Source organism: Bufo bufo, chromosome 5 (assembly GCF_905171765.1).
Source record: "Bufo bufo chromosome 5, aBufBuf1.1, whole genome shotgun sequence".
NCBI classification, from domain to species: Eukaryota; Metazoa; Chordata; class Amphibia; order Anura; family Bufonidae; genus Bufo; species Bufo bufo.
The window spans coordinates 372,411,125-372,433,055 of record NC_053393.1 but is presented as its reverse complement, the minus strand read 5'-3'; the positions used below and the strand labels follow the sequence as shown (position 1 = coordinate 372,433,055).

Genomic DNA, 21,931 nt, shown 5'->3' with positions numbered 1-21,931 from the left:
TTTATTTTTTTCCTTACAAAGTCTCATATTCCACTAACTTGTGACAAAAAATAAAAACTTCCATGAACTCACTATGCCCATCACGAAATACCTTGGGGTGTCTTCTTTCCAAAATGGGGTCACTTGTGGGGTAGTTATACTGCCCTGGCATTTTAGGGGCCGAATGCGTGAGAAGTGGTTTGAAATCAAAATCTGTAAAAAATGGCCGGTGAAATCCGAAAGGTGCTCTTTGGAATGTGGGCCCCTTTGCGCACCTAGGCTGCAAAAAAGTGTCACACATGTGGTATTTCCGTACTCAGGAGAAGTTGGAGAATGTGTTTTGGGGTGTCATTTTACATATACCCATGCTGGGTGAGAGAAATATCTTGGCAAAAGACAACTTTTCCCATTTTTTTTATACAAAGTTGGCATTTGACCAAGATATTTATCTCACCCAGCATGGGTATATGTAAAATGACACCCCAAAACACATTCCCCAACTTCTCCTGAGTACGGCGATACCACATGTGTGGCACTTTTTTGCAGCCTAGGTGGGCAAAGGGGCCCACATTCCAAAGAGCACCTTTCGGATTTCACAGGTCATTTACCTACTTACCACACATTAGGGCCCCTGGAAAATGCCAGGGCAGTATAACTACCCCACAAGTGACCCCATTTTTGAAAGAAGACACCCCAAGGTATTCCGTGAGGGGCATGGCGAGTTCCTAGAATTTTATATTTTTTGTCACAAGTTAGCGGAAAATGTTTTTTTTTTTTTTTTTCCTTACAAAGTCTCATATTCCACTAACTTGTGACAAAAAATAAAAACTTCCATGAACTCACTATGCCCATCACGAAATACCTTGGGGTGTCTTCTTTCCAAAATGGGGTCACTTGTGGGGTAGTTATACTGCCCTGGCATTCTAGGGGCCCAAATGTGTGGTAAGAAGTTTGAAATCAAAATGTGTAAAAAATGACCGGTGAAATCCGAAAGGTGCTCTTTGGAATATGGGCCCCTTTGCCCACCTAGGCTGCAAAAAAGTGTCACACATGTGGTATCTCCGTATTCAGGAGAAGTTGGGCAATGTGTTTTGGGGTGTCATTTTACATATACCCATGCTGGGTGAGAGAAATATCTTGGCAAAAGACAACTTTTCCCATTTTTTTATACAAAGTTGGCATTTGACCAAGATATTTATCTCACCCAGCATGGGTATATGTAAAATGACACCCCAAAACACATTCCCCAACTTCTCCTGAGTACGGTGATACCACATGTGTGGCACTTTTTTGCAGCCTAGGTGGGCAAAGGGGCCCACATTCCAAAGAGCACCTTTCGGATTTCACCAGTCATTTTTTACACATTTTGATTTCAAACTACTTACCACACATTTGGGCCCCTAGAATGCCAGGGCAGTATAACTACCCCACAAGTGACCCCATTTTGGAAAGAAGACACCCCAAGGTATTCGCTGATGGGCATAGTGAGTTCATAGAAGTTTTTATTTTTTGTCACAAGTTAGTGGAATATGAGACTTTGTAAGAAAAAAAAAATCATCATTTTCCACTAACTTGTGACAAAAAATAAAAAGTTCTATGAACTCACTATGCCTATCAGCGAATACCTTAGGGTGTCTACTTTCCGAAAAGGGGTCATTTGTGGGGTGTTTGTACTGTCTGGGCATTGTAGAACCTCAGGAAACATGACAGGTGCTCAGAAAGTCAGAGCTGCTTCAAAAAGCGGAAATTCACATTTTTGTACCATAGTTTGTAAACGCTATAACTTTTACCCAAACCATTTTTTTTTTACCCAAACATTTTTTTTTTATCAAAGACATGTAGAACAATAAATTTAGAGCAAAATTTATATATGGATGTCGTTTTTTTTGCAAAATTTTACAACTGAAAGTGAAAAATGTCATTTTTTTGCAAAAAAATCATTACATTTCGATTAATAACAAAAAATGTAAAAATGTCAGCAGCAATGAAATACCACCAAATGAAAGCTCTATTAGTGAGAAGAAAAGGAGGGTAAAATTCATTTGGGTGGTAAGTTGCATGACCGAGCAATAAACCGCTAAAGTTGTGGAGTGCCGATTTGTAAAAAAGGGCCTGGTCTTTAGGGGGGTATAAACCTGTGGTCCTTAAGTGGTTAATAGTAGATAACATCTTCCGTTTACCGCAGCAGTAAACTACACAGTAGCTTACCTATTTATATAGGAGTTCTATCTCTCTCACTATATCATTATACAAAGACATGCCCAAAGGAGAACACTCATAAAACAGATTGACTGATCTACAATTCCCAAAAGTTGGATGCCAGAAGAATAAGGCTACTGGAACACAGAAATCGTCAAGGAGATTAGGAAGCTCAAGATGTATCGGAGCAAAATCAGAATGCAGCCAGGCTAATTCTGGAACTCCCCTTTAAAGCCTTTTGCACACGACTGTATGGCTTTTTCAGTGTTTTGCAGTCCGTTTTAAACGTATCAGTTTTTCTTTTTTTTTTTTGTTTCAGTAGTGTTTCCGTTCCGCTTAGTTTAGTTTTTCCGTTTGGTTTTCTGTTTTTTGCGGATCGCAAATGGAAACGGAAGCATGGCATATACAGTATACAGTAATTACATAGAAAAAATGGGCTGGGCATAAAATTTTCAATAGATGGTTCCGCAAAAACGGAACAGATACGGAAGACATACGGATGCATTCCGTATCGGTTCAGTTTTTTTTTACAGCCCCATTGACTTGAATGAAGCCACGGAACATGATTTGCGGGCAATAATAGGATATATTCTATCTTTGAACGGAAAAACGGAAATATAAAAACGGAATGCATACGGAGTACATTCTGTGTTTTATTTGCGGACCCATTGAAATGAATGGTTCTGTATACGGAACGCAAAAAAACGGAATGTTCAAGAGGCCTAAAGCAGTGTCAATTTGTAGTCTTTAAAATTACATATTTATACCTATGGTTAGTACATACTTGTGGTATTATTATTGCAGTGCTGGCTGCTCAATTTTGCCACCTTAGTGGAGGGAATTTATCAAAGCATACAAAAGACACAAAATTTTGACTTTTTGAGATGTTTTAAGGGCTCAATGCGAGTTATAAAAAAAAGTGGGTGTGGCATAACAGAAAGGGCGTAGCCTGTCATCATAATTAATGCCAGAAACTGGTGTAATTTATAGCTGAAATCGGCTGACATAGATTTGGATTTGTTGCACATGGACATTCTAAGAACCACCAAATTTAGGCCTCTTGCACACGACCGTATGCCCTCCGAGACATATGGTCCGTGAGCGGGTCATATGTCCCGGAGCGGCATTGATCATGTGCACAGGAGCGCACAGCATCATAGATTACAATGATGCTGTGCACGTCGGGCCGTCCGCTGGGCTATTGTCCCACGCACTCATATGATCTTATGAGAGAGAGAGACAATAGCACCGCGGGCGGCCCGACGTTCACAGCATCATTGTAATCTTTGATGCTGTGCGCATGATCAATGCCGCTCCAGGACATATGACCCGCTCACGGACCGTATATATCGGAGGGCATACGGTCATGTGCAAGAGGCCTTACTAAGAGGCACTGGCTTTTTGATAAATTTGTTGTGCACCGTACTACATCGAGCTTTTGATTAAGACAGCCATGTGAAACGCCAATCTTAGTAAGGCTACTTTCACATCTGCGTTTTGCTGGATCCGTCATAGATCAGCTAAAACGTTTCTATTAGGATAATATAAGCGTCTGCATCCGTTATGAACCGACCCGGTTATATAATATCTAAAATAGCCATGACGGATCCATCACTAAAAACATTGTAAGTCAATAGGCGTTGGATCCGTTTTCTTTTGTGTCCGAGAAAACGGATCCGGCAAGATTGACTTACATTGTGTTTCATGCCGGATCTGTCTTTCTCCGCATCCCATAACGCACTCAAAAATGCTGCTTGCAGCGTTATTCTATCCGGCATGGGAACGCAACCAAACGTAACAGAATGCATTCTAGTGCACGTTCCCTTCAGTTCAGTTTTGTCCCCATTGACAATGAATGGGGACAAAACTGATGCGTTTTCCTCCGGTATTGAGATCCTATGACGGATCTCAATACCGGAAAGGAAAAGTGCAGATGTGAAAGAAACCTAAATCTGCCCCATTGTCTGTTGGGATTTTGATGTAATAGTCTTAGCCAAGATTCATGCGGTTTTACACTGCCTGACACTTTACATTGCGGCTCTTCTGTTTTCAGACTGTATAAGCACAAGAAGGCAGTGAATGGAGAGTTGATTTTAATCACCACCAGGATGGAATGATATAAATTACTGATACACAGGGCAATGATCCGGAATTTCCATTCATTTCTAATCATCGCCTGATCATTCATCCTCCTACAGATTCATTATTTGTCTGCAGCCTATCCCTACACATTTTTCTGCCACATTAAGGACAGATCACCCGACAAACAAACATTTTGCTCGTTTGTCAGGTGGTTAGCAGCACATTAAGGGTCCTTTTACGTAGAGACGATCTGGCAGATTATCGGGAATGAAGCAGACCCTTCCAATAACTGTCAGATCGTCATCTGAGATGAGGGCTGTATCTACATGAAGCAATCACCTCCGCTGTACGGGGACGAGTGATAACTGACCCATGTAAAATAGCCTTACCCCATTAATGAGAAAAGTAAATGAAGTAGGCAAATTGGCGCGCGCACACACACACAGTTCTTTAACCCGTTTCCGACAACAGCTGTATGCATACGGAGGATGTCGTGTCTTTAAAGTTGGCACCTACTCAGGAACTGAGCAGGCACCATAACCACTGGGTGCTTACTGTTTTACATGGCAGTGTCAATTTTGACCCCTCAGATGACTCCCAGTGTCAATTTTAACCCCTCAGATGCCGAGGTCAATTGCACGGCATGGCTCCCCTGCGACGAGATTGCAGGAGCCATCTGGTTGCTATGACAGCCTAGGGGCCTCAAGGTCTGCCATAGCAAAGTTCCCATCAAGCCCTGCCTGTGGTAAATCATCATTGGAATCTATTGTAGAAGCTAGACCAGGGATGAGCGAATTGATTATATCATCAGAGTTCTTCAGTTGCTAGGGGCAGTTCCTGCTGCTGAATATGCTCCCCCCTGCCACTTTATTGACCGGCCCTGATATTCACATGCCTGCGCCACTGCTCTGAGTAGCGATGTAAGCACAGAGGTTCTGCTTCCAATACCAGAGTAAGGCTACATGCACACGAACGTTGTTTGTTTCCGTGTCCGTTCTGTCAAGGTTGCTTCTACAGATGGGTACCTAATACTAACAGAACTGTCTCTCCTGGGCCTAACCTAAGCCTACAATGTCCAGGGCGATATAGGAACCAGCTATCTGTATACTCTGCTGGGAGTGCTCAATCTAAAGGAGGGAGCTACCCTCCAAACATACTGCAGGAAAATTTAGACTAGCACATCCAAAGTCACAGGTGCACATCCATAAAGCTAGCAGCTAGTTTAAATTTTCTTGCAGTATGTTTGGAGGGTAGCAATACTGTCAGTCCCATACTGACAGATATAACACACTGCAATACAGAAGTATTGCAGTGTATAATACCAGCGCAAAAAAACAACAACATATATATAAAAAAATTATAATAGAAAACTCAAAACCCTAAAGGGCCTTTCACACAGAATTTTTTGCAAGTTGAATTTGGCTCCGATTCAGCCACAAAGCAGTCCTTTGTTTTCATGTCCTTTCTTAGTGCAGTTCCAGCCATAAACTGCAGCTGAATGAATGCAAAAACACTCTCAAAACATTGGTATTGCTTGTACTGCAAAATAAAGCCTTCATGCAGCTTCAACCATTTAAAAAAAAAAAAAAAAAATTGGTGTGGCATTTTAAAGAAGACCCTTCACCAGAATAAAGTATCTAAACTGACTATATAGACGTGTAGAGCGGCGCCCAGGGATCCCCCTGCACTTACTGTTATCCCCGGGCGCTGCTCCGTTCTCCGGTTATAGCCTCCGGTATGTTCATAGTTAGGCTCCACCCAGGGGAACCTGCCGCGGTCTCCTTCTCCTATGCTGTAGCGCTGGCCAATCGCAGCGCTCAGCTCATAGCCTGAGAGAAAAAAAAACCTCTCAGGCTATGAGCTGAGCGCTGCGATTGGCCAGCGCTACAGCATAGGAGGAGACCGCGGCAGGTTCCCCTGGGTGGAGCCTAACTATGAACATACCGGAGGCTATAACCGGAGAATGGAGCAGCGCCCGGGGATAACAGTAAGTGCAGGGGGATCCCTGGGCGCCGCTCTACACGTCTATATAGTCAGTTTAGATACTTTATTCTGGTGAAAGGTCCTCTTTAAGTACGGATAAACAAACATTTTTATTTTTTAAAGTGGTTGCTGGCTGTCTGAAAAAAAAACAAAAAAAAATTAATTGCTGTTTTTTGTCCATTCTGCTTGCCCCTTCCAAAAAAAAATAAAAAATATATAAAAAGGGATCCAAAAGTTGTATGCACCCAAAATGATATCAGTGAGTGAAAATTTCAGCTTGTCCTGCAAAAAACAAGCCATCACACTGCTCCATGAATGGAAAAAAAAAAAAAGCTACGGTGAATCAAAAAGTGTATTTATTGTACAAAAGTAAAAACACATAAAAAAAATTTGGTATCATCATGATTAGGGATGCGCGAATTTCATATTTTTAAGTTCGTGTGCGGGTTCATGTTGTGGTATTTACTGAATTGCGTTATGGATTCCGTTACCACGGACCGTAACGCAATTTCATGATGGAATGCATAAAGCAAAGCCTTTAGAGGCATTCCGCTATTCATTTGATCATAATAGAAGTCTAGGGCCTACATAACGGATCCGTCCGGTTTACGTTATGCTGGAGTCCTCTCCTGCATAACGTAGACCGGACGGATCCCTTATGCAGGACATAGACTTCTATTATTACTGAATGAATAATGGAATGCCTCTAAAGAATGCCTCAGCTAATTTATGACGAGGCGTGCGCGTCATTATAAATTAGGCGCACCTCTGGCAGTCCTTTCCCCAGGCATAAAAACTACTCCAGTCCCTGACTGGAGTATTTTTTCACCAACATTTATTCAGTTTTCAAGCATAAATATTAGTAAATTTGCCAGGAGGCGATGTTCTGGCCCCCGCCACCCCCAAGTTTTAAATGCAGTGTAAAAACACCCATGCAACCAAACCTATTCTTACACCAAAAACTTGCGGAAAATTTTTAGTAAATGACGACCAATGTTTTCAATGCATTATACACTATATGGAGAAAAGTATTTGGACACACCTCTTAATCACTGAATTCAGGTGTTTTGTTCAGACCCATTACCACAGGTGTATAAAATCCAGCCCCTGGCTAAGCAGTCTGCCTGTACAAACATTTGTGTTGTTCTAAAAGCTCACTGATGCTGTCTGTGTGCTGTCCATATCCATATGTCCTATAGAACATGTAGTATAAAAAATATGTGAACCGCGGACCCATTGAAGTCAATATGTCTGAAACAAAATGTGGACGCCACATGGAACCTCATCTGTATTTTGTGGATCTGCGGACCACAAAATGGATATGGTGGTGTCAATGCACTGGGATGTCATAACTGAGCCTGTAGTTGTAACGTGTGGGTGTCCCAATACTTTTGTCCATATAGTGAACATATATCAAAATAGTGCCATTGAAAAGCGCAACTTGTTCTGCAAAAAAAGGCCCCCATACGGCTTGATGTAAAAAGGTCAAAATTGGCTGCCACAATAAGGGTTTAAGGGGGTTTCCGGTTTCACAAAAAATAAAACCAGCATTCAACCGTAGTGCGTTATATAAGTCAGATAACAACGTTCGGAGTGCCTTTTAACTCCTCAAGTGTAATTGTGGTCTGTGACCCACAATCTGTCCCGGCACAAGACTCACGGGGAGTGTCTGTAGCATCAGGTCTTTGCCTCTTGTTCTGCTCCCAGCTTGAAAATCACAGATCCAAGCCTGCTTGAAGCCCTGCTGGAAAAACCCTGCCCTAAGACACAGCATCGTTGATGACATCACATCTACAAGGACAGGGTCCATGAGAATGAGCAGAACACCGCCCTGAGAGGCAGGGTCGCTGATGATGTTGGGGCAGAGCCTTACCACAAATCAGATGTAGGTATGAAGCGTTCGGGATAGGGAACCAACACAGCAGAAAATGTCACACGATGGAGTGCAGGAAAACGGGGCATCACAGATAAACAAGCACTATTAGTAAGTGATAACGTGTCGTTGTCTGTTAATTGATGCTGAAAATTGCAAAACCAGTTATATTATATAACTGTCCCTATATACTGTAGAACAGCTTCTCCCTGCATTGACAACAGAGGGCGCTTACTGCACACCGCCATGTACTGTATCTCCTGGCGGCTGGTTAAATTACTCAGCGTGCCATGCTGATCAGTGAGATATAAGCAGGGATGTGAACCTATATTTAGAGTACTACACATGTAAATATCCTTTATAGTAGATGAGGGAGAAATGAAGGCAGACGCCCAGCGCGTCTTCCTGGTCAGTACTGCACTGGACTGTACTAGGAAGATGGATGTGCCTTAGCAACGCTCATTCTGGTACAGTTTTCTACTATAAGGCTAGGGCTGCACGAGGACATGTGTTGCGCGACAATAATGGCACAACTACACGACAATTTGTATAATGATAGTCTATGGTGTCGCACTGCGACATGCGGCAGTCGCAGAAAAATCCATCTTGGATGGATTTTTTGCTACTGTCGTGTCGCAGTATGACACCATAGACTATCATTATAAAAATTGCCGTGCGACAAATGTCGTTGTGTAGCCCTACCCTAAATGTACAACTTCACTAAATAAACTTCATTAGAAAAATGAAAACATCCGGGAACGGGGGGAGCAGCCAATAGCAGGCCGCAATGGTGACCAGCCTCAAGGGGGCTTGGCGGCCGTACAGGGATCCGGAGCGATATGGGTGCTGAGGAGCAGGTAAGTATAATCCATACAAGGGGCCCGGGCGTTGGGTATTTTAGATATCGGATAACGCCTTTAATTTGGTATTAACACATCTCTTTAAGGAACTGGATATTCCATTCTTGGATTTTAGGGTAAATGGCGATAGAGGCTTGGGACGGATCTCGGGAATTCCTTAGCGAATATACTTCTAGCTGCCATCCGAGGCATGTAGTAAGGAATCTCCCTGTGGGAGAATTTATCAGAGCTAGACGTTGTTGCAGTGATGATTATAGGTTTGAAGCAGAAGCACTAAATATACACTCCAGGTTACAGATTCGAGGATACACCAACAACTGTCTTAATACAGTCTACAAAACTGCAACATCAAGAACCCGTAAAATATGCCTCTGTCCGAGAAACCAGAGAAGTGCAGGTGAAGTGGGGATCAGTACTTCCTATAGCAGTGGTGGCAAACCTATGGCTCGAGTACCAGAGGCGGCACTCAGAGTCCTCTCTGTGGGCACCTGCACCTTGGAAAGTCTATGGTGTACCAATATGCCTTAGACTTTCCCCTGCCATTCATCAGCGTAGGGCGCACTATGAACGGCACAGGCAGCGCACTAACTGTAGGCAGGCTATTATAGCTAAATGATAAAGTACATGGAAGATATACTATATTGGACTGTAGTCTTCAGGGTAAATTGCCGTGTTGGCACTTTGCGATGAATATGTGAGTTTTGGGTTGCAGTTTGGGCACTCGGTCTGTAAAAGGTTCGCCATCACTGTCCTATAGTATCATCATATACTGATCATATAAAAAAAACTACCTATCCCGTTTGAGAATAAGGGTGCATTCACAAGACATACCGTAGTCTGTTTTGCAGTCTGTAAATTGAAGATCCACAAATTACAGATGTGGTCCATGTGCATCCCACACTGAAAAAACAGATAATAGGACATGCTCTATAATTTGCAGCCCGGCTGCAGGGATATGGGCAGCAGATGGATGACATCCGTGTGGTGTCCATATTCTTTGCAGCCCTGTAGAACTGAATGGGTCCGTGTGATCTTAAAAAAAAAAAAAAAAAAAAAAAAAAGAGAATCAGACGTTGACCTTTGGGGAATATTTGATCTGCAGGATTAAGGTTTGTGGCCAGACGTGCAGTCACTATTGGAAAGCTGGTCTCACTAAGTCTTTACACAAGGAAACATAAGGGAGGCACTATGTGGCTGGGAACAGTGGGAGCCTATTGATGCGGAGGGTCAGGGTGTAAGCTGTGCCTCTACATGACATTACCACGAGTAGTACTGGAGAGGTTTTCCTATTTACACCTTTATTAATTGTGCTTCCACCCATTTGGATTACGTTCTGACCTGTATTCATATGTTGGTTCCACTACTAGAACATTCAGAAAAAGCTATTCAGAGCACATTTAGGCTAAATGCACACGATCACGATTGTGCGCGGAAAATCTGCATCGTAGGTCATGTACATTGTATTCTATGAGAATTTGAAATTCTCAATGAACACGGTGCAGATTTTTTTAATCCGCAGCATGTCAATTTATTTTGTTTTTCCTGACTGGATTTTCTTCATTCACTTAGGAAAATCCGCATACGGATAGGGTACATGCACACGTTCAGGATTCATGTGCGGAGAATCCGCACTGAAACCCGCAAGTGTTCGCAGGCAAATCCGCATCCATTGGTGCGGATTTGGTGCAGATTTTACTAAGTGAATGGAGAAAATCCGCAGGTCAAATTCCGCGCTGAAAGAATCTGTATCGTGTGCATTGAGAATTTCAAATTCTCATAGAATACAATGTACATGACCTACGGTGCGGATTATCCGCACGCAATCCTGACAGTGTGCATTTAGCCTAAGGGTACATGCACAAGATCAGGATTGCGTGCGGAAAATCCGCACCGTAGGTCACGTACATTGTATTCTATGAGACTTTAAATTTCTCATGTACACGATGCCGATTTTGACCTACGGTGCGGATTTTAAAATCCACAGCATGGCAAGTTATTTTATTTTTCCTGTCCGGATTTTCTCCATTCACTTCAATGGGGAGAAGAAAATCCGCACCAATTGATGCGGATTGACCGGACGGATTTCCATGCGAACACCTGCAAATTTTCAGTAAATCCTGAACGTGTGTATTTACCCTAATATGTCCAATCCAAGCTCAAGAAATCTTTCTGTAGCATCTCACCATTTCCTAAGTCAACATACAGGAGATCTTACCTATTTTCAGGTGCAAGGGTGTGAATGAGTGTCTAAACCACAAAGGGGCGAAGAGCAGACAGGTCCAAATGACAGAATTATTTTGGATATTGCGTTTAGATTCTCGATCCCCTTAAACCTACGTTCTGATATTTTATATTTTTATTGATATGGTCACCCTTAAACAGGAGAGAGATATGGCATTAGCAGTGTTAACAAATAAGACAGGTGTAGTAAGGGGTTAATTTGTTGGAGTGCCTTGACTTTATTACCTCACTGGGTGCGACCCCTCAGTTGATTTTAAAAGGTGCTCATTATGTATTGTTTGTTATGCCACGACTAAGGACAGCAGGTGTCTGATCGAAACGTGTAGGTCTCACCGTGCACTTTCTTGGATTTCTCTATTTTTAATGTGACCCAGTAAAGAGTTAAAGATCTGTTGCTGGAACCTGTGGCAGAAGCGGCACTGCCTGTGTGCATGGTCTCATAAGTATGGACCGAGAAACGGAATCTGCACAGGGATGAGCTGAATTGATCTTTTTTCCTCTTAGATCCTGCCCGATACTGGAGAAGGCACTCTCAAACCGTCCATAGACCTTACAGGAAAACTTCCGGGTGGGCTGATTTACTCAACATTAATTAATGTAGGAGTATCAGATTCTTATTCACCTGGCCCTCCTGAATTCAACTCAGAACAGTGATACACTTGAATACTCCAGCAAGGGTGGTGGTGTTTGGTTCTGCAGGGGCGGTATTTTGTGCTTAACTACAGTATTGCTGGCCCCGCCTACTCCTGTTGTCGCTGCTTACTGGTGTTGCCTTGGCTTTTGTCAATTTGGATTCACCTACAACATGGCCTGGCTATGAGCTGTGTGCTGCGATTGGCCAGCGCTGCAGCAAGACACGCCTCATACAAGAAATCAGTCAGAGGGAGCGCAGACACCGGAGCCTATACCGGGCGAACGGGGCGGCGCCCAGACATACTAGTAAGTGCAGGGGGACCCCTGGGCGCCGCTCTGCCCACTGATCTAGTTAGTTTTTATTTTGTACAGTTGTGAAAGGTCCTCTTTAAGTTCCCTGTCCGTTCCTGGTTGCTTCTGAAGGGTTGTCAACAGCCAAGACCAGATATACAAATTGGGACTGAAGAACGTGGATGAGATGGCCCATTAGGCAGATTTACTAATCCTGTCTAAAGAGGCACAGTCTTTATCACGGTGGCTCCGGCTGGATGATAAATTTGGTGCATGGCTATAAACAATTGTATATCTTTATACTACCCATTGGTTGACTCACTTTGTGACAGAATTTGTCACCCAGTGGCACATCTTAAGCCAAGCCCCATGTGGCATACGAGACGCTGTGGATTATCCTTACTGATTTAAAGGGGTTTTGTCACTTCAGCAAATGGCAATTATCACATAGAGAAAGTTAATACAAGGCACTTACTAATGTATTGCGATTCTCCATATTGCTTTCTTTGCTGGCTTGATTCATTTTTCCATCACATTATACACTACTCGTTTCCATGGTTACGACTAGGGATCGACCGATATTGATTTTTTAGGGCCGATACCGATAATTTGTGAACTTTCAGGCTGATAGCCGATAATTTATACCGATATTCTGGGAATTTTCATTTTTGAAAAAATATATATTTCCTACACAAATTTGCTGAAAATTAATATGTTCATTGTTAACGTGTATTTAAAGGGTTTCTATCACTTCGTTTCACCTATTTAGCTTTCAGACACTAGCGATCCGCTAGTGTCTGCTTTATCTAACCATCCTAATATAAGAGCTTATTGTCCTGCCGTTTAGCTAAAAAAATAACTTATATAGATATGCAAATGAGCCTCTAGGTGCTATGGGGGCGTGATTAGCACCTAGAGGCTCCGTCTACCTTAACAAACTGCCGCCGCCCAGCGTGTCCCTCCAGCCCGCCCATCTCCTCCGGAATGCAATGCTCCTCGTATTCGGCGCATGCGCAGTGAATGTCTGATCGCTTCCCTGCTCAGACATCTCCACTGCGCCTGCGCCGATGACGTCATAGTGCTCCGAGGAACAGGCGCAGTGGAGATGTCTGAGCAGGGAAGCGGTCAGACATTCACTGCGCATGCACCGAATACAGACGCGCACAAGGAGCATCGCATTCCGGAGGAGATGGGCGGGCTGGAGGGACGCGCTGGGCGGCGGCAGTTTGTGAAGGTAGACCGAGCCTCTAGGTGCTAATCACACCCCCATAGCACCTAGAGGCTCATTTGCATATCTATATAAGTTATTTTTTTAGCTAAACGGCAGGACAATAAGCTCTTATATTAGGATGGTTAGATAAAGCAGACACTAGCGGATCGCTAGTGTCTGAAAGCTAAATAGGTGAAACGAAGTGATAGAAACCCTTTAATTTTTTTTTATAAATCTTTCTTTTTCATTTATACTTAATATATTTGTGTTTTTATTTATTTTTACTAACTTTTAGCCCCCTTAGGGACTAGAACCCTTCTCCTATTCACCCTGATAGATCTCTATCAGGGTGAATAGGATCTCACACTGTCCCTGCTGCTCTGTGCTTTGTGCACACAGCAGCAGGGAGCTGAACATGGCAGCCAGGGCTTCAGTAGCGTCTGGCTGCCATGGTAACCGATCGGAGCCCCAGGCTTACACTGCTGGGGCTCCGATCGGAGGAGGAGGGGATCCTGTGGCCACTGCCACCAATGACTAAAACTGGGTGGGGGGGGCGCACTGCGCCACCAATGTTTTTAATACTGGGGTGGGGGGCGCACTGCGCCACCAATGATTAATACTGGGGGGCTTGGGGGGGGCGTACTGCGCCACCAATGAAGATAAGTCTTTCATTAATTCATATACAGGAGGCGGGAGCTGGCTGAAGAATCATATAGCCGGCTCACGACCTCTATGAGCGGTAGCTGCGATCCGCAACACCTAAGGGGTTAACTACCGCAGATCGCAGCTACCGCTCAGAGGTCGGGAGCCGGCTATGTGATTCTGCAGCCAGCTCCCGCCTCCTGTATATGAATTAATGAAAGACTTATCTTCATTGGTGGAGCGGTGGCCACAGCCCCTCCCCTTCTTTTGTCCTCTCTCCTCTAATTGGCGGCAGCAGCAGCAGCAACACAGGGGGAGGGAGACACTGCTTCCTTCTCCCCTGTGCTGCTGAGGGAACACGGAGAGCGCTGAGAGCAGCGCGTTCTGTGTTCCCAATACGTTATATCGGCAAAATAGATGCCGATAACATTCAAAATCCTCAATATCGGCCGATAATATCGGTAAAACCGATAATCGGTCGATCTCTAGTTACCTTGCAATCCAGCAACGGTGGCCGTGCTTACACACTATAGGAAAAAGTGTTGGCCTCTCTGGTGGCCAGGACAGTGGGAGCTCACGTAGGCTGGTGCTGTTTTCTATAGTGTACAAGCACACCGACCGCTGATGGACGGCAGGGTGGTCGTAACCATGGAAACGAGCAGTGTATAATGTGATGCAAAAATGAATCCAGCCAGCAAAGGAAGCAAAATGGACAATAACAGTACATTAGTAAGTGCCGTGTATCAACTCTCTCTACATGATAAATGCTATTTGCTGAAGTGACACAACCCCTTTAACTGCTTCATTGATATGTCTAAAATAAGATGAGCCCAAATATCTGCAGAATTGAGGCACAGCAAGGGTGAACCGAGCAGTGAGGAGATGACTGACATTATGCATTATAGATACAATGCACTGCTGTGTGAGCAGCCTGACAGCTCGTGGACACAGGACAGGTGCTAAATGTATGGGCCCTGAGGGTCCGACAGGCCTATAATAGTGGTCCCCAAGTCCCCAGTGTGAATGAAGTGGTAGGACGCTTGCATGACTGCCTCTTGATTTACTATAGATGGGGGTGCCGAATACAGTTCTGGGCCATCTCCGGCAGTCCTACAGAAGTGAATGGAGTGATACCTCGGACACAAGGGACCCCATTTCTCATGAACAGTGGATGTCTCACCCACAGTAAGGAATGCATCCGTATGTCTTCCATATCCGTTCCGTTTTTCCGAAACAATCTATTGAAAAATGTTATGCCCAGGCCAATTTTTTTCTATGTAATTACTGTATACTGTATATGCCATACGGAAAAACGGAACTGGAAACACTACTGAAAAAAAAAAAACAGATCTGTTTAAAAATGTCCTGCAAAACACTGAAAAAGCCATACGGTCGTGTGAACGAGCCTTAATGAGAATTATGGTGAGGAATGTCAATAGGTTGGCCAGTTTATATTAGTGGCTGTACACCAGCTGGGAACAGCACATACATCGTAATGAGCATTATTACACTATCGGCACTGATGTCCAATAGGTTAATATGAATAATTCATTGTTCCATGCAGGACCTTTGATCGGCGGTCTCCATTCATTTAGGGTGCATTCAGACGACCGTATTTATTTCAATGGGGTCACAAAAGATACGGACAGCATACCGCGTGCTGTCCGCATCAGTAGTTCAGTTCCGTGGCCCCGCAAAAAAGATAGAGCATGTCCCATTCTTGTCCGCAATCGCAGACATAGCCTTACACTGGGGACTGACAGGGAAACTAGCGCATGCGCAGTACACCCCCAGTGTAAGTGAATGGAGGCCGCTAATAGACGGAATCCTTCAGCAGCGGCCATGTTCCCTGCGTCGTCATGCAGGTCAGGGGACCTTCATGGAAACTGGCCAACCCCTTAATGATGTAGAGTGCATGTATTCAGGATCCCCGAGGAGACTTGTAAGATGTAGGATTTACAGCAGAGGGCACGTTATTTCTTATATAACAGTATGGCTGCCGTTGACACAGCAAAAGCCATAAATCAAGGCAAACGCTGCAGATCGCACTCTCCTGTTTTGGAGCTGGGAGAGGCACTACAAGTCATGATTTAGTAATGAAGACTTGGCAGCTTTATGGAGTACAGCTCCGCAGCCTGTAAATAGTTACACTGCTACCAGCACCGATGGGAAAGCACAGACTGAAGTGTACGACAGCGCAGGAGAAGCAGGACTTTAATCATGTAAAAAGTGCATAGAAACCCTGTAAAGTGCATACAATGACTCCACTGTGCAAGTCTCTCCTCTACAGTCGAAATATACGTCCTTCCCTGCTCCGCAACCTCTGGGACACTACAAGTCCCAGCGTGCCATAACAGCCTACAACTTTTGCAGGTTGTGAAGAGCTGTTATTTTATATCTCATTGGAAGCCATGGTTAAAGAGCAAAGTCCTTGATCCTCCATACGTCCCTTCCAGGGGACAGCAAATACGGCCGCCAGGACCCTTCCCATGTCAGCCATCTTTTCCTAGCCCAGAAAGGCAATTCTGCCCATACAGTTATCGTCCCATAGTGCTGCCCCTTTTCTGGAGTCTAGGAAAGCTGGGCGATCCCCTGCTAGGGGCAGTACCAGTGGCAATATTGGCTGTCCTTCCCACATTTCCACACTGCAGAATAAAGTTTTAAAGGGCATCTGTCAGCAGTTTTGTGCCTGTTAAATGTGCGCTTGGCAGCTGACGGCATCTCTGTAGGTCCCATGTTGATATGTGCTCGCATTGCTGAGAAATATTATGCTTTAAGGCCTCGCATTCTGCTTTTGAGATCGGGCAGAGGATCTCAGAACTTGGGGCAAAACACTTCAGTTTTGTCGCCGATCAGCTGCGGTTTTGTGTCCGGTCTACGAAACTGAACAAACTGGATCTGGCACCAACGATAATGTAAGTCAATGGTGCCGGATACGTTTTTTTTCGGATAAAAAATATTTAAAAAAAGGATCCAGGACCCATTGATCCAGTTTGCTCAGTTTCGATTTAATACAACCGCATCTGGGTGTATTAAATCGGACTGAAGCGATTTGCTCTGGTTTTGAGATCCTCAGCCGGATCTCAAACCGGAAAGCAAAACGCATATGCGAAAGTAGCCTAATATATGCAAATGAGTCACTAGGGGGCGTTATCCTTTACACCTAGAGGCTCTGCTCTCTCTGCAACTGCTGCGCCCCCTGCACTTTTATGGACAGGTCCAGACAGTGTAAATGTGATCACACCGGGCCCTGTCAAAGTGGAGAGGACGCAGAAGTTGCAGAGAGAGCAGAGTCTCTAGGAGTAATGGCAACGCCCCCGTTGCTCTTAGAGGCTCATTTGCATATATTAAAATATCATTTTTCTCAGTAACACAGATGCCTTCAGCTGCCAATAGGTCAGCCAGCTTCATAGGTACGAAACTGCTGACAGATGCCTTTTAACTATCTCGTGGCCAGAGATTCATTTTCCTCGTTTTGAGAAGCAGGATTGTCGCTAGAGGAAATAAATGGGTTAACTTCCCTTTGATATGCTAAGTGGAATTATTGATAAGTGCCTGCCCATTGCATGACATGATTGTCTAGATGATCAGCAGATCTACTGAATATTATGTGCGCAATTTCATCACGTTTTGGAAGTCACTGTCAGAGAGGGTAGAATTAACCCCGTCCTAAGCAGAGATGTTACACAAGCAAACAATGTCCCTACTGTCCCCGGCAGATAATGTGTCATTGTCACAGGCCGCCATCAGGTGAGAAAATCCTCCGTCTCCCTTATAACCTTGTGCTGCTGCTAGAAAACCGTACTGTGTGCTCCATTTCACAACCGCTCCGCACACATCGCCAGGAAGCAGTTCTCGGTCATATGGTGCAGCATTGAGGGAAACAAAGCGTCCGCCAGCAAATACGTGTAAAAGGTGCCCTTCAGCTGGGTGCTACCAGAGCCGGAAGCCCTCGAACTCCTCCTGCTCGGGGCTTGCGGGCTGGACATCGGGGGGCTGGTTCTGCTGGCAGCTGACCGAGTAGTTCACCCCCTGGTTGTTGTCCCAGATCTCTTGCCCGTGGCCTGTAGTAAAGCATACAGCAAAGTGAATGAGAGAGGCAAAGGGTGGGTAACACAGGCTAAAGTGGAAGCGCTGGGTGCCAGGGCCAGTACATTGCTGGGCAGCAGTTGCTGGGCAGTCCAGGAAAGACAACCACTTATTAAAGGTGTAGCGGACTTTCACTTGGGCATTCTCTCCTGGGTCCTTCACCAAGATGTACCCATTTATCCCCAAAGTGGAGGCGGACACCTGCTCCAGACAGACCCTCTGCTCCTCCAGCCTTGCCAGCAGCTCCTCAGGGATGGGGCACTCAGAAAAGCACATGCCCTCCAGCAGATGAAGCTCTGGCTTTGGCACGGTTGGGGGGTAACTCTGCAGCCTGGCCAGTACTGCCTGGGGCACCAGGGGCTCCTCAGAGGGCAGAAAGTGCTTGACACTGGCCAGGCATAAGCCGAGGGAGTCCGCAAACTGCACCTTCTTCTTCAGCTTGCAGCAGCACAGGAGGGCGTCCCCCTCCTCCTCCACATCGACCTCCGGGATGGAGTTCCAGGGCAGGGAGCGTGCCCTCCTGCGGGGAGACAGCTCTGTGCCCAGGGGCTCCGGGTACCTGGTATCCACATGACTGCGCACCAGGGGGGGCCTCCGCCTCTCGTCGTTATACCGGGGCTCCGCCAGCTGCAGGGCGCCCAGCCTCTTCAGTAACTCTCCGGGGGCATCTGTGACGGTGGTGCCCTCCGGCGCTGTCAGCGCTCCTTCCTCCTCCCAGTCATGGTCGTTCATAGTGGCGCTAAGTGCTGGGCTCACACAGCGGGCGCAGGCTCGGCATCTCCTTGTGGGGCATGTGCATCACTGTGCGCGGAGGGGACCGAGAGCCGCCATGCCCCGTGGGCTCCCATGCAGCCTCGCTGCTCCTCCACCCCCGGGCTGTAGTGTCCGTGCACAGCAGCATGTACTGAGAAACTTCCTCTCAGCAACAGGCAGGAAGCGTCCTCCCTCCCCTCACAGACGGCGCCTCCCAGTCACTGGCAGCGCTGCTGCTGCTCTACTTTCTCTGGCGTCTTCTTTTAAGCCTTCAATCACACATGCCGTTTTTTCCAGACAGTATTTCCTTTTTATTATAGCCAAATCCAAGTGTGAGTGCAAAGGGAAGGACTTCTGCTTCCTGCTGGATCCACTCCTAGCTTTGGCTCAAAAAATGCATCAAAAACCGGCACCTGCACTGAGGGTATGGCCAGTGGCATGCCTAGGGTGTTTGGCACCTGGGGCAGGTCCTTTTACTGGCACACCCCACCTTCCCCAATGCTTAAAAAAAATTGTACCCCCTCACAGTAGTATTGCCCTCATTGTACAGCCTTCACTGTAGTTTTGTGCCCCCTCACTGTAGTTATGCCCACAATGTGCCCCCTCTCAGTATTTATGCACTCACTGTATAACTATCACAGTAGTTATGCTGACATTGTGCCCCCTTAAAATACTTATCCCTTCATTGTGCCCTTTTCACAGTAGTTATGCCCTCAATGTGCCCCCCTCACAGTAGTTATGTCCTATCTGTGCCCCCTTAACAGTTCTAAGTTCCTCTTTGTGCCTCATAACAGTAATAATGCCCACTCTGTGTCCCATAACAGTTATGCCCACCCCCTTCACAGGAGTAATGCTCTCTGTGCCCCCTTCACAGTAGTAATGCCCTCTGTGCCCCCTTCATAGTAGTAATGCCCATTGTGCCCCCTTCACAGTAGTAATGCCCTCTGTGCCCCTTCATAGTAGTAATGCCCATTGTGTCCCCTTCATAGTAGTAATGCCCGTTATGCCCCCTTATTAGTAGTATTGCCCTCTGTGCTCCCTTTGTAGTAGTAATGCCCTCTGTGCCCCCTCCATAGTAGAAATGCCTATTGTGCCCCTTCACAGTAGTAAAGCCCTCTGTGCCCCCTCCATAGTAGAAATGCCTATTGTGCCCCTTCACAGTAGTAAAGCCCTCTGTGCCCCCTCCATGGTAGAAATGCCTATTGTGCCCCTTCACAGTAGTAAAGCCCTCTGTGCCCCTTCACAGTAGTAAAGCCCTCTGTGCCCCCTCCATGGTAGAAATGCCTATTGTGCCCCTTGACAGTAGTAAAGCCCTCTGTGCCCCTTCACAGTAGTAAAGCCCTCTGTGCCCCTTCACAGTAGTAAAGCCCTCTGTGCCCCCTCCATAGTAGAAATGCCTATTGTGCCCCTTCACAGTAGTAAAGCCCTCTGTGCCCCTTCACAGTAGTAAAGCCCTCTGTGCCCCCTCCATAATAGAAATGCCTATTGTGTCCCTTCATAGTAGTAATGCCCTCTGTGCCCCTTCCATAGTAGAAATGCCTATTGTGCCCCTTCACAGTAGTAAAGCCCTCTTTGCCCCCTCCATAGTAGAAATGCCTATTGTGTCCCTTCACAGTAGTAATGCCCTCTGTGCCCCTTCCATAGTAGAAATGCCTATTGTGCCCCTTCACAGTAGTAAAGCCCTCTGTGCCCCCTCCATGGTAGAAATGCCTTTTGTGCCCCTTCACAGTAGTAAAGCCCTCTGTGCCCCTTCACAGTAGTAAAGCCCTCTGTGCCCCCTCCATGGTAGAAATGCCTATTGTGCCCCTTGACAGTAGTAAAGCCCTCTGTGCCCCTTCACAGTAGTAAAGCCCTCTGTGCCCCTTCACAGTAGTAAAGCCCTCTGTGCCCCCTCCATAGTAGAAATGCCTATTGTGCCCCTTCACAGTAGTAAAGCCCTCTGTGCCCCTTCACAGTAGTAAAGCCCTCTGTGCCCCTTCCATAGTAGAAATGCCTATTGTGCCCCTTCACAGTAGTAAAGCCCTCTGTGCCCCCTCCATAGTAGAAATGCCTATTGTGCCCCTTCACAGTAGTAAAGCTCTCTGTGCCCCCTCAATAGTAGAAATGCCTATTGTGCCCCTTCAAAGTAGTAAAGCCCTCTGTGCCCCCTCCATAGTAGAAATGCCTATTGTGCCCCTTCACAGTAGTAAAGCCCTCTGTGCCCCCTCCATAGTAGAAATGCCTATTGTGCCCCTTCACAGTTGTAAAGCCCTCTGTGCCCCTTCACAGTAGTAAAGCCCTCTGTGCCCCCTCCATGGTAGAAATGCCTATTGTGCCCCTTCACAGTAGTAAAGCCCTCTGTGCCCCTTCACAGTAGTAAAGCCCTCTGTGCCCCCTCCATAGTAGAAATGCCTATTGTGCCCCTTCACAGTAGTAAAGCCCTCTGTGCCCCTTCACAGTAGTAAAGCCCTCTGTGCCCCTTCCATAGTAGAAATGCCTATTGTGCCCCTTCACAGTAGTAAAGCCCTCTGTGCCCCCTCCATAGTAGAAATGCCTATTGTGCCCCTTCACAGTAGTAAAGCCCTCTGTGCCCCCTCAATAGTAGAAATGCCTATTGTGCCCCTTCAAAGTAGTAAAGCCCTCTGTGCTCCCTCCATAGTAGAAATGCCTATTGTGCCCCTTCACAGTAGTAAAGCCCTCTGTGCCCCCTCCATAGTAGAAATGCCTATTGTGCCCCTTCCATAGTATAAATGCCTATTGTGCCCCTTCACAGTAGTAAAGCCCTCTGTGCCCCTTCCATAGTAGAAATGCCTATTGTGCCCCTTCACAGTAGTAAAGCCCTCTGTGCCCCCTCCATAATAGAAATGCCTATTGTGTCCCTTCATAGTAGTAATGCCCTCTGTGCCCCTTCCATAGTAGAAATGCCTATTGTGCCCCTTCACAGTAGTAAAGCCCTCTGTGCCCCCTCCATAGTAGAAATGCCTATTGTGTCCCTTCACAGTAGTAATGCCCTCTGTGCCCCTTCCATAGTAGAAATGCCTATTGTGCCCCTTCACAGTAGTAAAGCCCTCTGTGCCCCCTCCATAGTAGAAATGCCTATTGTGCCCCTTCACAGTA

General features: G+C 45.8%; 1 protein-coding gene across 1 annotated transcript; it reads right to left on the bottom strand.

The window, feature by feature from the left end:
• Nucleotides 1-16,190: 16,190 nt before the first annotated feature.
• Nucleotides 16,191-18,983, bottom strand: PPP1R3G (protein phosphatase 1 regulatory subunit 3G). The gene has a single exon (XM_040432081.1). It carries the CDS (start codon nt 18,812-18,814, stop codon nt 17,927-17,929), a length of 888 nt encoding a protein of 295 aa, XP_040288015.1. The 5' UTR covers nt 18,815-18,983; the 3' UTR covers nt 16,191-17,926.
• Between the last annotated feature and the right edge of the window lie 2,948 nt (nt 18,984-21,931).